This window comes from Epinephelus lanceolatus, chromosome 4, assembly GCF_041903045.1.
Source record: "Epinephelus lanceolatus isolate andai-2023 chromosome 4, ASM4190304v1, whole genome shotgun sequence".
Classification (NCBI taxonomy): domain Eukaryota; kingdom Metazoa; phylum Chordata; class Actinopteri; order Perciformes; family Serranidae; genus Epinephelus; species Epinephelus lanceolatus.
In genome coordinates this window covers 26,108,715-26,136,414 of record NC_135737.1, presented here as the reverse complement: position 1 = coordinate 26,136,414, position 27,700 = coordinate 26,108,715, and the positions used below count along the sequence as shown (strand labels likewise).

At 40.3% G+C, this 27,700-nt stretch overlaps 1 protein-coding gene across 1 annotated transcript; it reads right to left on the bottom strand.

Annotated features, from left to right (window-relative positions):
• Positions 1-11,859: 11,859 nt before the first annotated feature.
• calm3a (calmodulin 3a (phosphorylase kinase, delta)) lies at positions 11,860-21,045 on the bottom strand. Its single transcript, XM_078167092.1, has 6 exons — positions 20,648-21,045; positions 16,788-16,818; positions 16,201-16,344; positions 15,806-15,912; positions 15,239-15,374; positions 11,860-13,555 (listed from the first exon to the last, which is right to left on the bottom strand). The coding sequence occupies exons 1-6, from the start codon at positions 20,648-20,650 to the stop codon at positions 13,527-13,529; spliced, it is 450 nt and encodes a 149-aa protein (XP_078023218.1). The 5' UTR covers positions 20,651-21,045; the 3' UTR covers positions 11,860-13,526.
• Positions 21,046-27,700: the final 6,655 nt, after the last annotated feature.

Here is a 27,700-nt window from a genome sequence, read left to right as displayed (position 1 = left end):
CTGAAAGACATCTGACAGGCTTTACAGTAAGTCACACGCCCATGGATATGGTACAGTGGAAATCTACACGGAGACAGACAGGGCTTTCCCAATCCTGCAGACAATGCACAGGCACCTATAATACAGAGCTAATGCGCCAGACCTGCGTTGCTTACCTTGTTTGTTGTAATTGAAACCATAATGGAATTTGAAAATGTTTTCTCTGCTGACAGAGCTTGTTCTTTCAGGAGCTTCACTTGCTGTAGCCTCTGTTCAAACAGGTCTCAGCTGGCTACATCAGACTACGCTTTTCACATACCATATGAAAAGTATGAGGTCAAACTCAGAAACATACACAGTAATGTTCAAAGTGTAAGTGTTTCTCTGTTTACAGTACACGCCCATGAATAGATCACTGAAGGGACCTTCTGGGCACAGGCCCAAGAGCTGAAACTGTCATGAGCCCCCACTGCCCTTTACTTGCAAAATGTCACTCAAATTAACATGTAACAACCAGTGAGAGACTCAAAAAAATAACCACAGAGACATGCAGGGACCTTAAAGAGACACAAAACCAAAAATAAAAATGCACAACAACTAAAAAGACACACACAACAACCACAAAGTCTGTGTTTCTTGTTCCTGTGTAGGCAAAGTGGTGGAGCCGTTTTTGTGTATCTGTGCCCAGGGGCCAATTTTCTTACAACAAACCCATGCATAGGCCCAAACACAACATGTATTTCAGGGATGTTCGAATAAAAACCTAATTTGCACCTAACCGTTTCTACAACACTCTGATACCTGACAAGCACATCCACTTGCAGCAATTGGTCAGGTGTGTAGAGATATGAAAGCAGGCAGAGTTTGATTCTCCTCTATTCTTCACACAACCACTTTCATCACTTTTCATGTATACAAACAAACGCAACACAATGCATGCTTTGGGGGAGAGGGTGCTAAAGTGTTCACTGTTTCCCCTGTATCCCTGCAACATATCAAGACTACAAAGGTACACACACCAATTTTTTTGGATAATGGAGGCTGTGAGGCTGTGAGGGCAAGTTTCACACATTGATGCGTACTAAGGCCTTTACAAGTATGCTCATCTATGCATGGTGCACTCTAGACATACGAAAGTTTTTTCTCCATTCATTCTTCTCAATATCATCATTCACAAAGTTTTCCCACCACTCGCTTGTCCTCCCAGGTCTTGTCCAACAGGCGCCTTTTGGCTTCCCCTCCCCCTGCTGCTGTCGTGTAAACGATCAGCCAAAACACAACAAAAGTTGACTGTTTTTGGTTGAAATCGTTGACGTATAAACAGAGCCTGAGAGGTAAAACATGAAACACCAGACGTATTACAAAGAAAAATCCAGACTTCTGCTGAACTCTTACACAAATTTACATCATATTCCATAAAGTGAAAGAGAGAACACTCAACCAAAGTGAAATATCACTTGAGCCCTCGCCTTCTCTGCAAGACAGGAAGAAGAAATGACACACTGTGGTTCCCCTTTCTGGGAGTGTTGAAAGTTTTCACTTCTCTTTCCATTCTCATTCGCTGCATCTTACAGTAACAGACAGCTTTTGAAGTTCAGGAGCTTAGCAGGAGGCCCCAGTTGTATGATAGACATTGATTTTTTTCAACAGTGGGCAGTAAAGTGGGATGTCAGAAGTACCGATCATCATCATTCTTGTTAACACTGCCTGGTGTAAAGTTCAAAAGGTGGCGTATTGTTAGCAGAAAACTGTACATGCCATGGACATTACTTTTTTTTATTGTGTTGTGGATTGTTTGATAGCACTGTATAATGGATACATTTACACACTCAGAATTCTGACACTCAAACAAAATAGCAGTAAATGTATTGTTCTGTAAAGTAAACTGGGATTTCCGATTCAGAAATTGTGCCATTCTGTTATGTCTCGCTCCAGTCTTGTGATTAACACAAAAAATATGGACTACAAAAAGGTTTCCATCAGATATTGTCTTTTAACATCAACATTTTACCTATGTATTTTAAATCCAAATTTTTACAAGACTAACCTGTGGCAAAACTTCCTACAGGCGACGCATGCAGTCACCAAGGGCGCCACCTTAAGGGGAACCTTGCCTAGGCTGGCACCGAGATTACCTTTAAATTATGTGATATTACACACATATTTAGGACTTATTGTCAAAAAACTGTTGGTTTTATTCAACTTCAGTTCAATCTGGACCTTAGAAACAGCTGCTGACAAAACAATTTCAACTCAAGATCAATGTACTTGCCTCTTTTGGAGCGTTATGCTGGAGAGCTTTTGGAAGTCCTTGTCCATGTTGGCTTAACAGTCGAGCTTGATGTCTCTTAATGCTGACAAGACAGAGATATTGGTCATAGGACATGGAAGTGAAAACATTCAAATATCAAACAGTCTTGGTTCTCTGTCCCACTCAGTAACTCCACATTGCAGAAATCTTGGTGTCATTTTTGATCAAACCTTCAGTTTAGACAAACACGTAAATTCAGTAGTCCAATCCGACTTCCACCATCTCAGAAATATCTCCAGGATCATATCATTCCTTTTTAACAAACATCTGCAAACTGTTATTTATGCATTCATAACCAGTCGATTGGATTATTGCAATTCCTTGCTCTTATAGGCATCAGTAAAAAATCTCTGTCCCACCTCCAGCTCATCCAAAACTCTGCTAGAGAAAACATGACCACATCACACCAATCCTGCAACCCCTACACTGGTCACCTGTTGCTTTTAGAATTGATTCTAAGGTATATTGATTACTTACAAAGCCTTGAGAGGCCTTGCTCCAAGTTATATAACAGCTCTTTTCTTCTCCCGTGTTTGTCCTCACACCCTGAGATCCTCAGATGCATCTTTTCTTGTTGTACCAAGGTCTAGATTCATTCACAAAGGTGATGGAGCCTTTGCAGTCAGAGCTCCACGACTTTGGAGTGACCTGTCTGAGGAGATCAGGGCTGCAAACTCTGTCTCATCTTTTAAATCATTTTGAAAACCTACTTGTTTTGAACTGCTTTATTACTATTATTATTATTATTATTATTATTATTATTATTATTATTGTTATTGTTGTTATTATTATTATCAAGGACTAAACCTCACCCACTGATAAAGACTGTTGTGGTTGATAGTCTTCTGCCTTCTGTTTCCTTCTGCTTTGGTGCTGAACACAAAAGAAACTAATAAAAGAAAACTACAGTTTAGCAGTTGTTAGCATGTGTTTAGTTTCTCAAAATATTCATGAGACATTACAATATTTTGGACTGGGTTTGAAGGTTACTGGACTCTCATCGCAGCTCAATACAGTCAACCAGAAGACAAAACGAATTAGAAAGCCATTGTGGTCTGTAATAAGAAAAGGGTCATGGTGGGAACTTCCTATTTAAAACCACTTCACTGATGTATTGATGAGTAATAACATTCTGAGAACCAACCATTTAAGGCCACAGGAGGATTTTCTCAAACCTAATAGTTTTTTTCTTCAAGTGTCTCACATCAATTTCTTTTATTGATTCTTTTCCAGTGATGACTCACTCGTAATCTCATTTGAAATGCCATCATTCTCTAGACAGCGGCTATCATCACATTGTGTTTTGTTAACGTTGGGTTTTAATAAACCAAAGCAATTTTAATCTTGAAGACTGATAGAGTAACATGTTTATCAGATTAATGTTCATTAAAATGTTCTTTACGCATTTGTCTGTGCCACAGTGAGCTACAGTCATCATGCAGCATAATCAGGCAGTGATAACACACAATGACTGAAATGTTGTACTAGAGACAGTCTAGACATTATATAAGCATGTACATGTATGGTGAATCTTGTCTTCACTTGTTACTAGAAATCTGTAATCGTCATGTCCTTCTCAAGAATCAACATATCTTATCACGTGTTCTGCAGAGGGTTTTTATGTGATGTCCTTTGGTATGAAAATGGCTATGCCTCACACATTTTAGCTGGAAGTTCTTATTTTCTGTGAAACTGGAAAGGTAGAATTTGCTTGAACCATGAAGTGGAAAAATGCATAACAAGACAAGTTCATATGCTTTTGAGATTTTGCACATACATTTTAGAGAATACAACCGAACGCATTTTAAATATCAACAACAGTCGAAGCTCTACTATGGAGCTTATTGGGGTGTGAAAACTGTACAATAGGCACAAAAGGAAGTGTGATCACAGCTTTTTTCTCCCTGACTGCTGAGGCAATATCTTTGAAACTATAAGCTATTTTTGCACACTAACCACAAAACCTTACACCAAACCAGCAAAACATCATACACCTCTTGCAAAAGCAATTCATTTTTGCGAAACTAGTTTTTGCAAAAACAGCAATGCACAAAAACCGTCACTTGAATAAGCACACAGGGCACCAACAACGCACTAATAGTATACATGAAACTTGTGGCTTTTGCTTTTTCTGAGTTCAGATCAGGGCGAGTTGCCATACATGTAGTAAACACACACACACAGGTGTTTTTATTTTTTTTATTTCTTAAAATGTTCTAACACTTCTCAAACAACAAGAGCACAGCAGACAAAAAATGGCTAAATGTTGTCTTCTTTGTGAGTCTTAGGTGGCTATTGATGCATTTTGCAATGACAACTACAACCCCCCTAAACCTACCACATGGCCCTATACAGTGCACCACTGCTGCCCCAAAAACATGCTAACTGAGGCTCCTTCTAGCTACCATATGACAGTTGATTGTTCAGATACTCAGATGTAGGTTGGGGTTGGGCCCTCTGGAGCAGTGGTTCCCATCTGGTGGGTTGTGGTCAAAAACTGGGTTGCAGGTTCATTCTGAATGGACAGAATGTGTCAAATTTGTAAAATCACTTTTTATTTAGAAGTACCGTGAATTTCCAGCACAGGGCCTTTATTTTGAGCTGTTTCCTGCTATTGAGTGAGTGAATCACAAACAGCTTCTTAACAGAGACAGCAAACTAGCTCAACGCCATGGCCAAATGAAAGTATGATGCAGAATGTGTTAAACTGTGTGGACCTTGAACTGATGACTAAGGAGAAATCTTGACCTCATGGCTGGGCGAGTTGGGAACCACTGTCCTAGAGTATAGGGTCGCTACTGGCTAAGCAGCAGGTGTGCCAGTGTAAAAAGGCAAATTGGCAAAATAGACACTGCAGACACTGGTGTTTACAGTGTTGCTGGAAGTTTGTTATGAAATTGCCGTCTGAGTGTACAACAGAGAACAGTTTGGAACACTTGGTAAATGCATTGGCTGCAAGCGATAATGGTTTCAGAGATTGTGCTTCTAGAATCACCGTTAGCCTATAAGTATTCAGAAAGAAAAGTACAATTTAATACACGTGGCTTTAAAAGAAAAACAGACAAGTGCATCTTATTTGAGAGTTGTCTCCAAAATCAAGGCAGATATTTGGAGGACTATCCCATAATCCATTATTTTATCTGCTAATGGATCAATCACATATTTGTATTTAGCAAATATATCTGGTAAATGTATTGCATGAACATCTGGTTTCCATGTTGTGGATATGATGTATTAATGTTGATGCATGTGTTCTTTTTTATGAAATTCCTAGAAAATACTACAAAATGGGCGTCCCGGTGGGTGAGTGGTGAAGTTTGATACCACATAACCGCAGCTATGTTGCATGTCATACCCCTGTCTCTCTCCACCCTATCAGCTGTCCAACACAGATGGGAATAGGAAAAATCCCAACACTTTAAAAATCATGAAATTTCCAGAAAATACTAAAAAAGGAGCGTCCCGGTGGGTGAGCAGTGAAGTTGGATACCACATAACTGCAGCTATGTTGAATGTCATACCTCTGTCTCTCTCCAACCTATCAGCTGTCTAATACAGATGGGAATGGCAAGAAGAGAAGATAAGATTAGGTTCCCACAATGTAATAATAATGGATATGTTGGTTTTCACCTCTGACACATTCATTAAACGTGAATGAACAAACTGTATCTCTAAAGCAAAACATTGTACACATAGGAAAGATTATTTATCAGCTAATTAGCCTCCTACTCCCTGCAGTGTTAGTCAGCAGAGTCAATAACACAACTGAAGTAGATGGCAGTCTGGACAAAAGGTCTTGTAGAGATTTGGTTCCTGAACCAGAGGTCAGTAGCCTATAACTGGATGAGCTGTGAGATGACTGAAGTAGTAGTCCACTGTTAGAAAGATGGTCTTTTAATAAAACTGGACTGTCTATACAGTATAAAGATGCAAATACTTTTTAAATTGGTGCTACATGATTAGAGAAAACAGAGAAAAAGTGCTGAAAACCAGAATGTACTGTGCTACACTGGACCAATAAAAACTACCTTTGGTTCATCCATCCATCCATTTTCATCAACTTATCCGGGGCCGAGTCGTGGGGGCAGCAGGCCAAGCAAAGCACCCCAGATGCCCCTCTCCCCAGCAATGCTTTCCAGCTCCTCCTGGGGGACCCTGAGGTGTTCCCAGGCCAATTGAGATATGAAATCCCTCCAGAGTGTTCTGGGTCTGCCCCGGGGCCTCCTACCAGTTGGACATGTCCAGAACACCTCCGACAGGAGGCGCCCAGGATGCATCCTGATCAGATGCCTGAACCACCTCAACTGACCCCTTTCGAGGTGAAGGAGCAGCGGCTCTACTCTGAGCTCCCTCCGGATGTCCGAGCTCCTTTCCCATATCTCTGAGGCTGAGCCCAGCCACCCTACGGAGGAAACTCATTTTGGCTACTTGTATCTGCGATCTCAACCTTTCGGTCACTACCCAGAGCTCATGACCATAGGTGAGGGTTGGGACGTTTACCACAACAGTCCGGCGCAGTGCCCGCATCAGTGCAGAGGCCACACCAAACCACTAATCCATCTCACGCTCCATTCTATCCTCACTCGTGAACAAGACCCAGAGATACTTGAACTCCCTCACTTTAGGCAGTAACTCTCCCAACCTGGAGGGGGAAATCCACCAGTTTCCAGCAGAGAACCATAGCCTCAGATTTGGAGGTGCTGACTCACATCCTCACCACTTCACACTCGGCTGCAAAATGCTGGAGGTCACGGTGTGATGATGCCAACAGAACCACATCATCTGCAAAAAGCAGAGATGCAATTCTGAGGTCTCCAAACCGGATCCCCTCGTCCTGTGCCTCGAGATCCTGTCCTAGAATATCATAAACAGGATTGGTGACAAGGGACAACCCTGGCAGAGGCCACTTGATGTAATCAGAGTGGACCATTTTGACAGAGGAAACAATATGTGGGCTGGCTGGTAACAAACAATCTTGAAATACAATTAAAGGTGAGCTTAAATGTGTTTCGGAAAACATTTTAGCCAAGAAATAGGCAATACAGTGATAGAGTTTTGGTTTATATGTGATCAACACTGCTTAGTTTTACGGTTTGATTGGAGTTGGGTCTGAATTTGAGAGAGAGTCCTTGTGTCCGTGGTGGTGGCCATACGAAAATGCAGAAGTACAATCTGTAGTTAGATCAAGAGCCCTAGAGCCAGGGAAAAATGACCAAGCTTTATGTCATCTGGCAAATTTTAGCTGGGAGATGATCAGGGAGATCTGGGCGCTGGCAAGATAGAGGGAAGTTTGCCATAGTTCATTTACACATACTACCATACTGTTATGCTACAAAGCTGCTTGAAAATCAGAAAAGTTTCCCTTTAAGAGGATAGGAAGGCAGAAAAAAAATTCTGCTGGACAGCTTTGTTTTAAGAAGTCACAGCCAAAACAAGATGTGAACCACCGTTGCAGAGGACATCATTTTCAACAACAGCTCAATTTTGGTTAAGTTGTATGTAGCATGCTGCATGGGCAGATAACCCAGCTGGAGATGTGAGAGGGGATCAAGTATAACCAGAGACACTGCATCTGTGACCAAGAACCAGCACTGAAATCAGGCATCTCCACACCCTATAAACTACTCATCTGCGTTTGTTTTAGTAGAGGCTGGTGATTAATTCACTTGATGAGCCAACAATGGTACCAAGGTATTTGTGGGATGTCATGTGTGTTTGACAAGACGAGAAGGAAGTTAACACTGTGTGCATCAGAAAGCAAACGTGTTAACAATATTGGTTTGGCCTCACACAAAGTGAGAGACGGTGGCAATGACAGTGAATCATGTAGAACAGCAGATGTAAGACGACGACAAACAGGGAGATTCTATATGTACTTGGAAGGGGAGGGATTGTGCGTTTACATTAAATGAGCTGTACGAACATATTATTCCAAAAATAGTTATATTGTTCAGGAGTCTGCATGTAAAGAGGAGTTTACATAATACACCACATCCCCTCCCCCAGGGATAACAAGAATGAAAAGGATCGTATTTCTCAAGCTAAGAGGTGGTAAGGTTACATTGCAAAGTGTACATAATTATGGGTAGTGGGTGTGGTGTACTCAAGTAAACACAATACAGTTCACACACACACACACACACACACACACACACACACACACCTTATATCTACATTTAAGAAGAACCGGCTGGCTCAAAACAAGTTGCATTCAATTCATCGAAAACTGAACTGGTTTCAAAGTTATTTGTACATCCAGCTGTTTTCAGATATAGTGGCGTTTCCTTCCTGTCTCAGCCTCACTGTGTGTGTGGCACTTGTCCCAAATCAGCCACTGGCACTTGAATAAGAGGATGCTGAAACAACACCATCTAGTGTTGAAGTTATGCTCACATCCTTTGCTACCACAGTAGACCATGTTCGAAGACCTTTCTCACAGCAGACATTTTGACCTGTCATTGTAGGAAAAGCATAGGTCACAGCTAATTAGACCGACGATGGCTCTGTTCTGTAACAGTCCCACTGAGAGTGACAGTGAGCACGCATGCACAATACCAGGACCCTGAAATCAAAGCAGCTAAATGGAATTGAGCCATCGTTAATTTCATTATTCACACCTTTGCTTTCCCTACTGTGACATGTCAAAATGTCTTCAGTGAAAAAGGCCTGTTTAATTTTTATGGGCCACAGTGTGTCTGGTGTCTGGAGCTTGACTAATTCGACCATTAATCATGAAATATGTCAAAGATATTTGATTAAAGGTAAGAGTGTAGGTCAGAGCAGAGGCTTGGTCAAAAAATTGAAAAAAAGTGAAAGTCACGCAAAGGTTTTTGGCTGCAGGTTCGACATTTGAAGATAGGAGGCCAAGATGGTTTTGTAGAATAGTGATGGATTTTGGAGGACTGAAGAGGATCATTTCTGATTTACTGTCATTTAACTGGTTTTGGGACATCCAGCACTCTATGTCAGACAGACAGGATAAAAGATGATTAAAATTGCCTTCTTCACTGGATTTTAACGGAACAGGTATTGAGTTGTTGTCTGCATAACAATGGTACTGGATATTGTATTTGTTTATGATGTGACCAAGTGGAAGCATGTATATACAGAACAACAAGGGGCTAAGGATGGCGCCGTGGGGAATGCCACAGGTTTGAAGTATCAAAGTAAAAGTTTTTAATTAGACAGAATGCTGCCTTTTATTATAATATAACTAGATCATTATGACTGTTGCATTAACATTTAAGTGGTACATTAATTGGTTGGAGGTGGAGCTAATTTAAACAGCCCTATATGTCAGGAAGTTTAATTTATAATACTGTATCCAATTTTATAAAGCCATCTTATATTTTGTACGTACATTTGTATAACTACAGCTATCAAATAGTAGGGGAGTTTAAATAAAAATATGTCCCTCTGAAACAGTATAAAATAGCTCAAAATTTAAATACCGTAAAACTTCAATTAAAAGCCTAGTACCAATAAGTTGCCCAGTCCCATTTGCTAGCCTGGTGTGGCTACACATTTTGACAAATAAACGCGTGTCAAAACTAGACGCCTGGTCTGGTTGCAGAGCAATTAATCCATTACCTCCACTACCCTGCAAGTTATTCATATTGCTTTAGTCCATAAAGGTCCTCAGATCAAAAGAATCAAAACAGATTTTAATAAAAATTAATTCAAGTTGTGAGTATTGTTTTAACAGGATAAAGTGGTGTTGTGTCAGTATGTCAGGTGCCGTAATCCTCGAGTGCCGTAACTCTCTATCTCTGATAGGCTGTCTGTCAGAGACAGATCAAATGAATGATTCATAACCGATATATCATCTGAAGTAATATTCAGACTGGTTTCAATAAACAGTTTGATTGTATTTCCCACCGTTGCTGAGCAACCTTTTTGTGTGAAAGGAATTAAAGGCCTGTCCCATATAGACGCCTATTTTAAATATAGGCCTGTTGAGGTGACTTTAAGCAAATAATGGCCAGGCTATTAATTTAAGTTTTATGGTACTCAGAGTACAAATACCTAAAACATGTACCTCGTTGCTCTCCACCACTGGAGATAACGTTGTAAATTTGAGGCTTTCTGTGTAAAAAAAGAACCTAACACCTGAAAACTGGACGCTCCCTACATTTGATTTAAACTCAAAGTGAATCTGATAAAACCAGCATGACATTTAAAAACATATCTGTAATTATCTCTGTGAGAAATACATTACTGCAGCACACAGTGAGAGCCACACTACTGAGCATCTCCAGCCTGCCATTATACAACCAGAGAGGGATAATCACACCTGCCAGTGCCTATGATGCTGCAGCTCTTATTGTCCTGCTGAGTTGTTTCCTAATTCATTTTCCTTATCTACTTAACCAAACGATTAGCATGCAGGCGCGCGTCCAATCACATCTACCTGCCCCAGATAACGCCTCGTCCCATTGGCTGTTGATGTTGCCTGTCAGCAAGAGGGCGACTGCTCCTCGTTTGAATTTAGTGTGTGCAGGTGAGGGGTCATGACCCCAAGTGACCTGGATTACCACAGGCTCCTGTAGCAATCTCATGAGCCACTAAATATAGCCTGTGCCTGGGATAGTGTCTCCAGTGAAGGGCTAGTGTGACTTGCCCTGACCCAATCGCAGACTGTCTGGATGGGATTAGTGCTCCTTTCTGGTACAGGACAGCAGTGCAGGACATAGTGCAGTATTGAAGAGTGCCATTTGCAGGTTCCCACACATTTTTACCACAGAAATTTCAAGACCTTTCCATCTTTGACCCCATTTCCACGAGTTTATTTAAGTAATTTAAAATGGGAGGGCCTATATAAACAGCCATACATTACTACAAATGTGTTTCTCAGGCATTAGTGGAGAAGAAAACTGCTAGGGCTTCTTAACTCTACTCACTTGTTAGACATTCCCACTGGCAACTAGCTACAAACACCAATAGACCAGACTGGGACACATGGGTACTTCAAAGAAAGGTGAAGGTCAGGTGCTTTTTTGGGGGAGAGAAAACCAAACTTTGTAGGCATTTCTTGTTACACAAATATTTCTTATGTAGACTTATCTAATGGTTGCTTCGTGACCTTGCCTGAACCTGAGTGTTGGCGATACCTTAATAAATTAAGGTTTATCGCAACAATGGGCCGTCGGTCATCCTGGTCCAAGTGGATCAGGAACCCAATGGGGGCACGGTCTTGGTGTTAATGCTGACATGATGCGGGTATGGTCTACGTGTCACATGATGCTAGTGGCATTTCAACTGCTTCAACAATCACACAGCTCAGCAAGAACTAGATTTTAAATTAGAAATAATACAAAAGGCATTTCGTGTGATGTTTGGGGATTTTTATGAACATACTTTAAATAATAGCCACAACAATGTATACTCAAAATTTTCCCAAATCATTCTGTTAATTCCAAACCACTTCTAGGTCTGGAACAGAGTTTTCATAATTTCAAAACTTGTCCAGGAATTTCATGACCGTAGGAACACACTGGCTTCAAACCAACAGAGACAGGTTGAATGTAAAATAGAGATGTGTTAGATTAAACATGACAGTGAGATGCAGGTGAAGTAAAGCTCAGTCAATTTATTGATTTATGGAAAATATATCACATCTTTACATTTTTGAGATACCTCCAGAAATTAACAGTCCATTTACCATTTACTTCCCAACATCCGAATCAAAGGTAACCAATTAAAACACCTCAAGCAGAGCAGTATTGAAGTTTCGTGCTTTGAGGAAATCATAAGATACCTCAGCTAACTTGCTTCTTAAATTTAGCCAACTGTTCGAAAACCTAAACAATCTACAGCTGAATTCTTTGCTACAACCTCATTTCATCCCTATCTGAAAGTCCCATTCAAATTTCCCAAATTAAACACATCGACCTCTCCACCAGTAGTTTTTGTGAATATACAGTATATGTATTCTGTTCAGTAAAACAGCAAGCAGATTGAAGATTGAATCACCGGACTACAAATCGAAGATCAGACACCAACAAGGACGAGAAATGAGTGTAACATATGAGTTGTTATAGCAGCAGCAACAGTGACATTTGGTTTCTTTTTCTTCTTTTACACAAAACCTTTTTAATATCCACATGATTTATACCAAAGTGCAAATATGTTCAACTGCATGTATTTTTATACGTTATTATATTAAGTAGAGTTATTATATTCTAATGAACTACGAGTCTTGCAAGAAGGTTGAGGCGTTTTAGAGTATTATGGCACATTTCAAAACCAAAGAGAAAACATGTCACAGGTCATTTACTACAACAATAGGCAATGCAAACTTTACGATACACTAATATATATAGATATATTTGGTGACCAAAGTTTGTCATCAATACATTAATATTTGAGAACACAATTATAAAGCATTACATCAATATTGTATCATCAGGATATCTGATTGCAGAACAAATATATTAACTGCAGTCCTCAAGTGTTGTTTTCACAATAATCCTCCCGAAGCATTACACCATACTACCGTCTCCAATCAGTGCTGCAGGCAATGTAAAGCCCACGACTCAAAACAAGACAATATAACATCCCCGAGAGGAAGAAAAAACGTCAGCACTTCAGTCTCTCGTTCTTGTCTGAACTCTTCAAGGTATAAGGATGCTCTTCTGCAACTGAGCACCAATGAACACCCTACATCGCAACTATTTGCTCTTGCAATAATCAAAAGTGACACAAATTTTACAGATATATAGCTATATAGTAATGTATATACCTCCAGTGTGTACACAGTCTGACCACTACCTCTGATGGGATCAGAGCCTCCTTGTTGTGACAAGAGACCGCCACAGAAAGGGTGCATGCAAGAAGAGTACTCAATTCAGTATTTAGAGTTCTTTGTTGAATATGGGAAATAATTTAATAGCCAACTTCTCTATTCCAACTGTGGCATGGGTTCCTATCCCTCTGCCTTTTCAGTGTTGCTCTTCCCTCTAAATTAATCAGGAGCTGGGTGACTCAGCAGAATCTTGGTCTGAAGTCGGGGCTTCGCCCTCTTAAAGCTTGGTCCATTAACTTCTCTAGGGTTTATTCTGTTGGTGTTCGCTAAACAGATACCTTAGAAGTATTTGGATGTACTGAAGCACAAATTGTTAAATTCTACATATAAGTGAATTTGGGGGGCAGGTTTGTTTATCATTTGTAATTGTTCCTTTTTTTGGTTCTTAAAGACAGTGATCAAGCAACGCTGAGAGAAATGTCAGTGTTCTCTTCACTTGGCAGTCATCATCTGGACAAACTCTGTGGAGAGAAGAGGAAACAAAAATGCTTAAATGTCAGATGCAAAAAAGTGAAATTTTGGCAGCTGTTAGTACAAGAAATTGTCAAAATTATGTGACAGCCTTTTACAGAGGTGATGTTGAAACTGAATTTTTTCCTAATTTCTCTCTTCAGGCCCAGATACAACCAACATCAAAAAACTAGTGGCAACAAAGGCAGACTGCAGCATTACCTCACGTTTCCTGCCTCTGCCAAAAAGTACGCACATTCAGTGTATGCTCAAGAGGATGAAACTGTCCATACCTGCAGGCGGCGATTGTCTGTAAGCATTATTCAAAAAGGGAAACTGGAAGACTAACAGGACAGATTTAAGAAGCTAGCTTGCCAGTTAGCACATTAACAACACAACCCAATGTCTAAAGAAAAAATGGTATTTATTGTGCGCTAGCAAACGATAACAGAGCTTAATGGTTAAAGAAACAACCGGACCTAATATAACAAGTTTGTTTTGATTTCTTGCCCTCTTGACCTTAGTCATTTGTTTGCTTTCCTTTCCTTACATTTCTCATTTCTATAGAATGATTTCACTGACAGACTCCCCCGTCTTTGACGCCGATTCAACATGCTGAATCAGCCGAAATAAAGCTAACAAGTGCTGTCAAGGGCTGACTACTGCCAACGGTGTGGGACACACCAAAAAAAAAAAAAAAAAAGGCGACAGATGCTCACCAGCAGCCCAACACTGACCGCTAGCCGACCACTGGCTTGGTGAGTCTCGGCCCTTGGTAACATAACTACATGTGTGTTGATTGTTCTAATAAGACTGTAGTAAAAACTAGAAGGGGGGGGACATACCAGAGGCTTCATGATACAATAATATCACGATATTTAAAGGGATAGTGCACCCAAAAATGAAAATTCAGCCATTATCTACTCACCCATATGCCGAGCAAGGCTCTGGTGAAGTTTTAGAGTCCTCATATCACTTCCAGAGATCTGAGGGGGAAGTGGGTAGCAGCACACCTAATGGCCAACGGCAACCCAGATTAAAACGTCCAAGCCCCGACATAAAAAGTTGTTTGGAAAAACGTAATTTATTTAAATTTAGTATGGAGATATTTTGTGGTTTTAATTCTGTGTTCTTGGACGTTTTAATCTGGGTCGACGTCAGCCGTTAGGTGTGCAGTTGTGCTGCTACCCACTTCCTCCTTGGATCTCCGTAAGTGTTGTGAGGACTCTAAAACTTCACCAGAGCCTTCCTCGGCATATGGGTGAGTAGATAATGGCTGAATTTTCATTTTTGGGTGCATTATCCCTTTAAGTCACTATACAATATTTGTGTGACTTCAAACGTTTTTTTCAATATGCTGAGGATAGCGATAACATATACTGTGATATTTTATGATTCATAACTTTTTATCAACTGCAAATTATGTCTAAAAGGAAAACTTTGTAAACACCTGTTTTATCAATATGATGAAGGTTTCAGTCTGTTTATCTCACTACAATCTTTTTGATTGCAGCAAAATTCCTCTGGTGGACTAAAAAAGCAACTTTAATCATTCTAGGAGGCTACCAAAAGCAAGTCAAGTGGCACAGAGACGAAACACACAAGTAGCTGCAGGGCTGTAATTAGTGTTAATATTATAATATGCACACTTTAAAAAAAAAGGTATAAGAAAACACATAAAAAGAACATCTCACCCTCATAGTTGACCTGACCGTCACCATCAATGTCAGCCTCGCGGATCATTTCGTCCACCTCCTCATCAGTGAGCTTCTCCCCTAAGTTGGTCATGACGTGCCGTAGCTCTGCTGCACTGATGTAGCCATTACCGTCCTGCAGATGGCCAACAGAGGAACTATTGTCACTGCGTACCATTTACCGTCTTACATAGAAGCTAAGGCTGAATGCCACTGATGTAAGTTTCAGTGTCCCTAATATGATGTTTTATAATAGCTGGGTCAGTGTTACCTAATTGTTTCTATGGTCTTCAAAACACAAGGGTTTAATATTCTTTTCAACTCTGAAGCCAGCTTATGTGAACTGTCTTTAGCCTCACCTGTACTAAAGGCTTAATGCTAAACACCAGAATATTAGGATGCTAAAGGTTACCGTTCAACTATCAGAGACGACAACAGCTTCTTAACAGACAAAGTAGACTGCCATGACAAGGACACAATGAATAAACAAATCTGTGGCAAAAACAGGGCTACTAATAATTTCAGTGGTGCTTGTTAATATTCTCGGTCTACTTGGTTCTAATGTACCTTGTCAAAGACTCTGAAGGCTTCTCTGATCTCCTCCTCACTGTCTGTGTCTTTCATCTTCCGGGCCATCATGGTCAGAAACTCAGGAAAGTCAATTGTACCATTACCTACACAGTCATAGAAACAGAGAGGGGTTAGGGTAATTGTGTTACTTAGGTCAACATATAATTACATTCAATAATACACTCAAAAATAAATGTCATGATTCTAATTTAAAGCCAAGTGCTTTTGCTAATGCCTTAAATATTTTCACATGGCATATACTGGTGAAAATTCCCAGTAGTATTATATACAGCAAGAGGAACATCTCACATGAAGAGCCCCCCTAAAATTGTGGTAATTATAACTTTCGAAAAGTTTCATTTTCATTGTGCGTTTGTGCTTTTCCTCCTCACCATCAGCATCCACCTCATTGATCATGTCCTGCAGCTCAGCCTCAGTGGGGTTCTGTCCCAGAGAGCGCATCACAGTCCCGAGCTCTTTGGTAGTGATAGTGCCATCGCCATCTTTGTCAAACAGCGAGAACGCCTCCTTGAACTCTGTGCATTTACAGAAATAAGACTATTAGCATTGCAACGAGCATTCACGTCGATACAGACAATTCAGTTTCAACCTTTAGGCAGTCTGAATAGAAAAAACATGCTGAGCAATAGCAGGGTCTTTGCACAACTGATTCAATGCTGGGAAAGAACAAAATGTGGGGCGCGGGACTGATGACCCCTGAATAAAAGCACTGGTGCATCTTTCGCAAGTTTCCTAACATGAATACGCATATGTGAGCTTTTCATATTGAGGTTTCATCCTGAAACTCAAAACTCTGCAGATTTTTATTATGGCCACATCAACCACTAGCTTATATCCTCACACACTTCTTGCTACTTAAGGCTAAATCTCTCAGACATTGTAGTTTCTCAGCTTTGGTGGAGAATTAAGGAGCTGCTAAACCTTAAACAAACCAAACATGGTTAAGGTATGCACTCACCAGCAATCTGCTCCTCAGTCAGCTGATCAGCCTGTTAAGAGAGAAGAAGACACTGATCAAACACTGATAGTCCTGCCTGAAAATAACAGTTGGACAGCCCTGTTAAGGACAGTTATTTTACAGAATAACATATTTAGTTCTGTAGACCTTACAAAGCAAGTGAATATTAAAAAAAGTTAAGCAGAAAATTTAGGGGATCTTAGACTACTAAATATCTAGAAAAAAACAGATCTTAGTGTCTTTGCTGATGGTGTCTATGGTTGGAGTTGCTGGAGACCCTTAAGTCTGACTGTTGGCTACCTCCACTGACAAAGCATTACAGAGCATTTAGCTATGATTTCAATGTGTTTTCTCTCTAGTGTTCTGTCATGATTAGAGGCAAAATCCTAAATAACAACGTCATTAACAACATAAATGTTGGTATCATAGGTTACTGCAAACTGTATGTTACATTAGCGTGTTATGATTCAGCGGATATGTTGAAATTTTTCATTTTGATAATACTGTGAGTGATGTATGGTCATGTTTAATCACAAAAACAGCTGATTATGGTTAGGAGAAAATCATGTTTTGGGGGCACAATCCTTGCAGGAAAAGCAGCAATGTCTCGGTAAAAACAAACGCTTTTTTTGCCACTCTTCCCACCGACAGATCGCTACAAAACACCCATGTTTGGAGCCTACAAACACTGAAAACACAGCAATGACTTGCTAAAACATTTTTGTGGTTTGTTGGTCTCAAACAGTGGTCTGCAGTTTGGCAACCGCCTCATTTAGGTGAGGTGCCATCCACCATCTCCTCCAAACCCAAAGGAGTCAGCTCATATATTAGGTCACTTTAGAAATGTTGACATATGTATAAAATATTCAAACATTATGTATTTACACAGAAATTTGCAATGCCAACATTTTCTTCTAAAGACTGGAGTGTAAATAAATGACTCAACTTGTTCCAAAAGATAAAGATAAAGCTACAGGACTAAATTAAGTATTTGAGTGATATCTTTTTTTTTTGCTACGATTGCAAACTCACATCAACATAACACTGCTGCCACAGCTGCTGTTCTTTGTGAAGAAGGAAACTACAGACTTTTAAGAGTCACCTTTCCAACCTTCAGTGGGTGAGTGTTTGATACTCAAAGATTCATTTTGGGTAGATGGGACTTTAAAATCTTCGGTACAATGATTATGGAGATGAAAGCCTTGGGTAGGCCTAATGAGGAGCACCTGCAGCAGACTCCACTGTGTAATCAACATACACAGATCTATGCCAATGCAAATGCACTCTAAACAAACTAATTCAAAACAGGCTGTGATATCATCTGACAGCTGGGCCCAGTTTATGACCTAGCTAAAGACTTTCCTTACAGACGCAAGGCGATAAAAACAGCTAAGATATTGTTTAACCTCACTGTCCTTTTTTAGGAAATTAAATGCTGGGCCTTATACTCATATAAAGATGGTATTTTATACAATAGAAGATTTGGCCACTTGTTTTCTATTTAATCTGAAATCTAAGGGATAGAAAAGCTTGCTGACTTTATACATTTTAGTTTATCAGTCTATTTTTATTAAGAGAGACATACATAACCATTTGACACAAACCCACAATCCTAAGATCACCGTGCCAATGTTATCCAAACTTGCTGCTCCTTAGATGGGTTTTACTTTTATACTTTTCCACTCTTACACCCAACTGATTTTTCAACTGATACGTCATTCTGCCATGAGGTCTTACCAGGCCTATCTAAGTCAGTCAACATGCCCACTTCAGGCTGAGAAAGTGTGATGAGGGACGGGTATAAATACTCCAAAGCCCGAAATACACACGCCTGCTATAATTAGTGAGACACGAACAGGGTCGCCAATGTAGCACACGGAATATCGCCGCAACTAACCACCTCTTTGTGTCTTTTTTACTGAACAGATGTGAGGCTCTGTTTATCATCATAGACTCACCCCTGTGCCAACTGTTGCTTGACAGTGCTTGGCACTTTCTGTCTGTGTGTGGCCCTTCATATTGTCAGGAAATGATTCTCACATGACTGGGAAACAACTGGCATGAGCGGGCACAACAGGAACTGCTGCATGGAATAAAACCTACAAGCCTAAAATAATGACTAAGGACTCATCTATTTGAGAACATTCAACAGTTATAATTAGGCAGTTAAATGAATTGAACTATAGTTACACAAAGAATCATGTTTCCATTGTGTTTATGTGCTCTTACGCCACAGACTCGAGCAGAAAAGAGTTTCTAACATCCCCTCTGCTTTTCAAAAATAGAGATTAAAGCTAACATTTCTGTAGCTGGAGGTGGTGGTAACGCCATGTGTTCTTCGAGTCAATTTCAATGAGTCACCGTGTTTGTTGGTTGGTTGGGGGGGGGGGGGGGGGGGTAAAAAAGAAGGGAGCAAGACAGACTGCAGAGTATTCACTCTGTCCACTGCCAACCAATTCGGTGGTGCTGAAGCAAGCAGTGTCTGGATCAGAGCATGGCACAGTTGAGTGTTAGAGGATTTATACAGCTGCTGTGAGAAGTGCTCGGCAGAAGCAGTATTACTGCTTTTTTAAATCATCAGTAAACAAGGAATCATATCACATTTTCTCATGTCAAGTGCAGGAAACTACAAGGGCTGCAGGTGATTTTTTTGCAGTCAATTCTGTGCAGCATGTGATTGAATAGGACATTGTAGTTTCCTTAACATCTATCACACACCATGTGTCTGTTCTTGCACAATACAGAGAACAACTGTAGTGAGGGATTGAAGATGAAACACAAAGACAGGGAGTCGTTTATAGTGCCACAACAGGGCTTTATAGGTGTGTATATGAGGTCGCAATTTGGAGGGTGCACTGCGGGTCCTGAAAGCCTACTGCACCAAGCATGCGGGGGGAAGGGAGGCGCGGAAGGAGGGGTGGCAAAGAGGATCGTTCAGCAGGAGCAGAATGCGGTTTTAACGTTATGGCGCAATACGTAACGGAGGAGATGCTGTCATGGTGGTGTTGCAAGAACACACAGCCCCAAGATGTTGCAACATAACCCGCATTGTCACCGTGTGATATCACACACAATTGTTGCTAACATCTGCACACTACTACCTGTGAGCTGTGCTCTTATGTAATCGCAATTGGTGGCGATTACAACCTTTTCCTCGCTTGTTGCGCATGTCACACCAACGTTACATTCACAGCACCCTGCTGCTGATGTGCACTGCGAGGAGCAACCCGCTGCCCGTGTTGCAGCAACTTGTTATGTGCAGCGTCAAAATGGTAGTTAGCACGGCACTTAGCCACAGTTTTTGATATCTGTCTTGCAAGATTAACGAGATGGGGTCCAAGATCACGTTAACGGGCTATTTTTACACAGCACCTCCTTCAGCAGCACCACGCCCACTCTCGAGTCAAAGCTAACGATGAAAAAACAAACCTTGATGCGAGCGTGGAGGTTAAACCACAGTATTTACACATAGATAATGAAAACGTTACATGATTGATATAACGTTAACAGCACGACGTGTACTCTATGCTGCGCAGATGACACAGTAACAGACATTTGTTTCTTTCATCGCCTGCTGATTAGCATTACAAACACACTTAAACCACTGACCAACACTGCGCTAAATTAACAATATGATTATTAGTAACGTTAAGTGCCCATCCACCGCGTTGTTTACAGCAATTTTCTAGCTTATAAATACCATTAAAGAGATGTAGTTAGCTCAGGTGGAGGTTAAAGTTGGATTACTGTATGGCTAGTAGAGGATTTCCTTTAATGCAATAACGATTACTCGGCTGTCATTTCCCAACCGTCGCAAATGGATGTTAACGATCTAGCTAACGAAGCTAGCATGTACTCACCATTGCCCCGTTGACGTTTAAAGCTCCGTGAAGATGACAAAACGCAATGTAAGGTTTTCTAACGACCTTACTCAGAAGTCAGATGCTCCAACGAAGCACTTAAACGATATCAAACTGTGTTATGATATATGTTTCGAGGAAAATCTGTGGAGACTGTATCCTTGTGTTGCACCAGAGTAGCCCTATCTAACGGGTGTGCCTTAGTTTGAGTGATGTATCCCTCCGCCGGTACATCTGTAGTCCCTCTCCCACTCAGCGCGTTGCCAAAATGCCGAACACTGCACGTGTGTAAGTGTTTTAATTGCAATACACATTCACTAGTCACTATCGTATGTCAATTTGACACGTAATAAAGAGCAAAACCAAAATTCCTGTTGCTCTATATAAACGGAGCGCGCAAAGATACCACCCCCGCCACCTTGTACCGAGAAGGGACAGTGTATGGAGGATTAACAGTGTCTAACACAGTTGGTTCCGGAAGAGTTCTCCTGTTTGTATTGCCATTTCCATTTTTCATGTTGTGCTTTTTGTCATGTTTCAGTGTTACCAATGTAATGAAGTAATTCTGCTAAACAAATACTGTATTTTTTCCCTGTTTGAAATCCAGGTGCATTGGTGTTTCTCAAAGTCAAGGATCCTGCCTTGGTGGGATGGGTCCCAAGACTAAAGGGGTTTCAGGTTACTGTGATAATTTTGGCACTCTCTAATGTTGTTGTACAATTAAACAGCACAGTGTTGTAGTGGTTAGCACTGTCGCCTCACAGTAAGAGGGTTCCTGGTTCGAGCCCTTCTGTGTGGCATGTTCTCCCTGTGTCAGCATCGGTTTTCTCCGGGTACTCCAGCTTCCTCACACAGTCCAAAGACATGCAGGTTAATTAGTGACTCTACATTGGCCGTAGGTGTGAATGTGAGTGTGAATAGTTGTCTGTCTCTATGTGGCAGCGCTGTAATAGTCTGGCGATCTGCCCAGGGTGTAGGCTACCCTGCCTCTCGCCCAGTGTCAGCTGTGATAGACTCCAGCCCCCCCCCAAAAGGATAACCAGATACGGAAATTAATTAATGAATAGATGTAGCAGTAGTTTCACAGTCACGTGACCTTTAGGGAGAAAATATTTCTGAATTATACTTTAAAAAAACAGGTAGGTTAAATTAAACTTTTGTAAAAAGTAGTTTAATTTTTTTTTATTAATTCTGCTACAATGTGTAAAAAACTGACCTTAACCATCACTGCTGTAAATGACTATTTTGTTTAAGAGGACATTATTTTAAGAAACTCATTATCTGGCAGTGGACAAATTGTAAAGTGTATATTATAAGGTTTCTGTCAATATTGTTTTCATGCTTGTAGCCTATGCTAAAAACTCCTGGAGATATAACTAAATGATATACATATATGTTATACCCGATACACACATGCATCCTTGAAATATTTCTGAAAGAAGGATTCAGTCCTTGGTAGAATTTGAAGGATCCTTGACATTGGAACAGTCCTTAGGCGGGATTTGATGACGTAGCATCCTTCAAATTCAGCCATTTAAGGATGCTTCCTTGATTTTGAGAAACACCTCCCATGTTTGGTTGTGGAAGTCTGCACACCATCTGAAGCTGGACAAGAGGAGCTGCTCTTCCTTACTGACAGGTAATTCCTGGTCATTCCTCAGTCAAACCTTAAAACTTAAAACAAAAAAACAAAAACAAAAAAACTTTAAAAAACTCATTATTTATCACTTGCTTTTAATCGATTTATTGTTGTCTTATTATCATTTGTTGTATTTATCGTAATATTTTATAAACTATTGGTTTCTTGTCTTTTTAGTTATATGTAAAGCACTTTGTAACCTGTTTTGAAAGGCATTTTATGAATAAAGGAATTATTATTATTATCATCATTATCCCATTCATGTACCCTACTGTAATCTCCATCACCATTGACAACTATCTGTGGTGTCCCCAGCTTGGACTGGGTGTGACACAGGACGACCAGCTGTGAGAACCCGCTCCAGATTCATTTTCCACAACATCCGGAGGATACATCCATTTCATAGCCAGGCAGCAGCACATGCTGTGCTCCAGACTCTTGTCATCTTGCCTAGACTACTGCAACTAGCATGTGGATGATGTGCCTGCATGTGCCATCCGACCTCTGCAACCTGCACTGGCTGGGCGGTTTAAATTCGATTTAAGAAATAGGCACTTGCCTACCATGCTGTGAATGGCTCAGGCCCACCCTACATGCAGGACATGGTCAAACTGTACACCCCAGCCCGTCCACTATGCTCTTCTACTGCCAATCAGCTTTCTACTTCCTCACCTCAAGGAGAGGGTGCAGCTACTGCTCTACAAAATCACCACTGTTTGCTGTCCTGGCTCCATGTCTTTAACTGTTCATAAATGAAGCACTTGAAGCAGTTCTGTACATTTGATGAAAATAATGTACTTGCATGATTCTTGCAATATCTGGGTTGTGTATCCACATGTTTGAACACACTTATTGTTAGTGTAAGTGTAAGCTAAATACATGTAATATAATGTAAATATAATATAATGTAAAAAGCATATAAGTTCATATCATGGCTGCCTTTGCTGTGGAGAAGAAGCTAGTCAGATACTGTACACAAATCAGAACGGAAGCAAATTCAAAACACCTCATCATTGCACTTCATGAATTGCGGGCCATGGCTGCTGAATTCAACCACAGGGGACCCAGATATCAAACCCATTTAAGATGCAGATTGTCTTTTTTTTTTAGAGCGCTGAAATCTTAAGCTCTTGCAGACATTTTTATGAGCACAACTTATACTGCTGACCTTATATTTTTTCAACAAAAAGTACATTTTAATGCATTTGCTTGATAATAGATTCAGAAAGAGCGGATATTTTTTTTTAGAGTTGTTAGCAAAATAATTGAGCTTTTTATGGAAAAACCATATCAGACTGAATATTTTTATGTTTGTGAAAACATGTCTAGAGAGAGTCTTTGAGATTATGTGAAATTTAACCTCATTTACAGCTGATTTCAGCATGGTTAGATTATGGGACAATGTGCCACTGGGCACAGATGCACAACCCCCATATTTTGAGTGAGTCCTTTCATGTTGAATGTAACTGTTGGGCCCAATTTTCATATAAAAATAGTGATTAATTGAGATTTATGGCACTGTTACATTGCAGATCATAGTGTTTTTGTCTCACTTCATAGTTTCCTGTCACAAAAAAAATCCATTTGGAGTACCAAGTGGCTCTGTTCTGGGGCTGCTACTACTACTACTACTACTACTACTTTTCAGCCTTCATTTGTTGACCTCTAGTGGTCAGCACAGTATCACACTTCCATTTGTCACTCACTAGCTGTTGATCTCACATCTCACTCAACATCACAGCCTGAAAACTTCATTTTTGACAATTTATGGAAATCCAAATATTTCCCAAATCCAGTTCATTTTGACAGAAGCTATATCCTAGTTGACAGTACAAAAAAGCAAAGACAAAAACAGTGCCCACCATTAATAATAATTAGGATGCTGTCATTGACTCTGATCTAACTTTCCAACTGCATATGAGCAACATAACAGGGTTTTATCATTTAAAGAGTATCGCCAAAGCTAGGCCTTTTCTTTGTCCTAGAGATAGAGAGAAACTTGTGCATCCTTCAGTTGGAAAGTTCAATTCGAAAGTACACTCAACTACTGCAGTGCATTGTCACAGGTCAGTTGCAGCTCATGCAGAATGCCACTGCCAGTAAATAGCTGGAAGACAGAATGTTAACATTGTAGTTCTTACCTCTAATGGTATTAATGAGCTTGTCCCTGATTATTTAATTTAAAAAATATAATTTATTTTGCAAACGTTGCTGGTTGATTCCTCAGATCCACAGATTCTCTACTGCTAACTGTAACGAAAACTTAGACAAAGACCTTTGGCGAAGCTGATATCTGCAGTTAGTTTGTTTATTAGTCCCTAACCCGAACTGTGGCATTCATGCCTCCGGATCTAAGGGCAGCAATGTCAATTAGCGCTTTAAAGTACCTACTGAAAATGTACCTTTTTTCCATTATAATTGCATCATAATCTGCTTTTACAACTCCATTGACCCTGTTAAATGATATATGTCTCTGTACAGTTTTTCAGCATTACAATGATAATGATGATGATAATGATAATTATTTTATTGTCTCCACTCAATCTGTGCTGGCAACCAGCAAAGCAGCATCTTGTAATACCATGCTTTTAAATTAAGGTCATACTAAGATCTGATAATCTGTTGGACCAGCACAAATCTTCTTTAAAAACATGCATGTATTGCCATGATGACAGTCTGATGAGTTGATAAGCAAAGACTCATGCATTCATGCAACAGGATATTTATTTGTGCAGATACACTGTACTTCACTTCAGTGACTTGTTTCCTCATGCGAGTTACAAAGTACCCCAGCAGAGGGAGACATTGCTCCAGTATTGCTTATCTAACAGCCCAAGCCAGTCAGCCAGAGTGTTACACAGTTTCACAAGACTGCATCAGAAAGGTGAGAGACTGTGGAGGGACAGGAACAAATAGATGAGTGAATGAATGCAGTGTGTAGAATCCCACTCATGACAAACGACAAACAATGCTCAGCTTTTTGTGTACATCTCCAGCCCAGGGTTAATTTTTAGATAGACAGGATTTCCCAGAGACAGTTACATCCACAGAGGATAAGCATAAACATTTTAGTGGCAGCTCTACAGACATCAGTCCACAGCAGAGATGGAGGACTGACTCAAATCAGACACAAGTGGCAAATTTGAGGACTTGAGACTTGCTTGACTAACATTAATGAAAGACTTGACTTAACTATGACTTAGCATTTAGGACTTGAGAGTTAGACTTAAAAAACATTGCATTCCTCAGACATTGAGAAGCTATGTTTGTTTTTGAAATATGATTGGGTGATTTCTAGTGCGATTTGTGCCAACCTGCTGACCTACTAGGACACAGCAAACCAGCAGAGGCCAATGCATGAAGCAGCTACGGAGGGGACTTGTCTAAAAATAATAAAATTTGGATTCAAGTATTGTGTTGCTGATGGAGGTTATAAGAAGGAAACACTTGCATGCAAGGTCTGCAGCTCAAAAGTCAGTAATATGGCAACATATTACCTCATTCGTCATTATAAAACCTACAAAGAAGCCACGTAAATGTGTTATTTTAGTTGATTTACTTGCATATTTGCTCATGGGTTTAGTTTATTTGGACGGGAATATGTCCATACCACTTTTCCGATACCTAAAATTGTTCCCACCACTACCTTAATGTCAAGCACTGATGCGTTTACATAAAATGTGATTTCTAGCGACTCTACAAAAAATTAAAGGCAGCTTTATTATGTCTGGGGACTGTGTCCAAATTCCAGTACACTTCTCATGGATAAACAGAGTGAAACATCTGGGAGCTGTACTTGCAGAGACAGAGAAGTTAACCACAGTAACTCTGTTTTCACTTTAGAGTCTTTTAAAGTCACAGGGGTTTGTTATTATTTTAGAGCCCCACTCGCCATTGCTGTTCATTTACGTAGGAGGCTTGTAAGTGATTGCCGGAAAATGTCAAATATTAGTCAGATTTTTTTTAGGTGTAAGCAGGCTTCGAAATGTTGCAAATAAAACTCAACTTTTCATGACTATGGTCTGTTTAAATGACTGAAATGTGGAAACTGGGGCAGATCATCAGAACTTCATATGACTTGGCTTGTGACTTGCTTGACTTGAGCAATTGACTTGTCTTGCTTGACTTATAGCAGGGACTTGACTCAACTTGCTTGCAGGAGTTTACTTGTGTGATTCTCACCACAGTAACTTGGGACTTGCTTGAGACTTGAAAGTTAAGAGTTAAAAATTACTTATGACTTACACATTATTGAATTACTCCCACCTCCAGTGTACAGTTTAGATGTTTTTAGGGCTTGTTATTTTTTCCACATAATTGCAGACTGTGGAGATCTTGTCTTACCCATGCAGATTACAATGATAAGAATCCCAAGCAGGATGTATTTGTACAATGTTATCTTAGCAATACACGAGATTTTACATCATTCACTTTCAAATGTTTGTTTATCATAAAACTTCCGATGGACCACGGGATCAGGAATGCAATGACGTTTTTATTATAGTCAGTGTCTTTCACCAAAGCGCTGCTTGATCAGACAACAGCTCTCAAGGTCTCAATATCTAGTGCGGGGGTGTTTGTTGGAAATAAACAAAGGAATTACAACACACTTCTAACACTAACTTTATGTAGCGTCATATCAAGCCCAGGCATTACTGAACATGGCAAATATGTGGCTCATCATAGCAGATGTGCAATAAGTGAACAAGCCCAAAAACCCCTGTGGGGGTTTGTTGTTAACTGGTGTAATGTGTGTATCAAAGACCGATGAGATGTTTATTGATGTTTTGAGGAGGCCCTGCCCTTCTGCTCCTTGTGTGATCAAGGGGGAGCCGGTGGCAGCAGTGCAAATATTTGGGCGCTGTCTTAGATGACAAGTTGAATTTAGACGTGAACACTGACGTCATCTGTAAGAAGGCAAACCAACTCCTACTCTTTTTAAGGAAGCCGAAGGGCTTTGATGTAGATAGGACAATCATGAAAATGTTCTATTCTGCTTTTTTCGAGTCCGGTCTTTCTTTTAACATTGTCTGATGGTTTGGCAATCTGAGCTTTAAAAACAAGAACAAGTTGGTAAATGTGGTGACGCTGTGCTGTAAGATCAGTGGTGTTACCTTTAATAACCTACAGCATCTGTAAGAAGAGAAGGTCACCACTATTGTCTCAGACTCTCAACATCCCACCCATGATGAGTTTCAGATGCTTCCATCAGGGCGGAGGTTTTGCTTCTCTAAATGTAGCACTAAGCATTACAGATCGTTCTTTTTCCCATCTGCTATCATTTATCTTAACCAGCAGTGACCACTACTTGTCCATGACTAACCCTGACAGTGTGTAATACTGGATTCTGTGTGTTATGTACTGTCTATTTTGTTGTACTCATGACTACTGTCTGTATCTCAAATTGCCCCTCA

Bases quoted from the DNA above. Each gene is read 5' to 3' on its own strand.
- calm3a (XM_078167092.1), bottom strand. The intron at 16,345-16,787 runs GTGAGTGCATAC...GTAAATGCACAG, and splicing joins GACTGAGGAGCAGATTGCTG to AGTTCAAGGAGGCGTTCTCG. The intron at 15,913-16,200 runs GTGAGGAGGAAA...ATGACTGTGTAG, and splicing joins CAATGAGGTGGATGCTGATG to GTAATGGTACAATTGACTTT.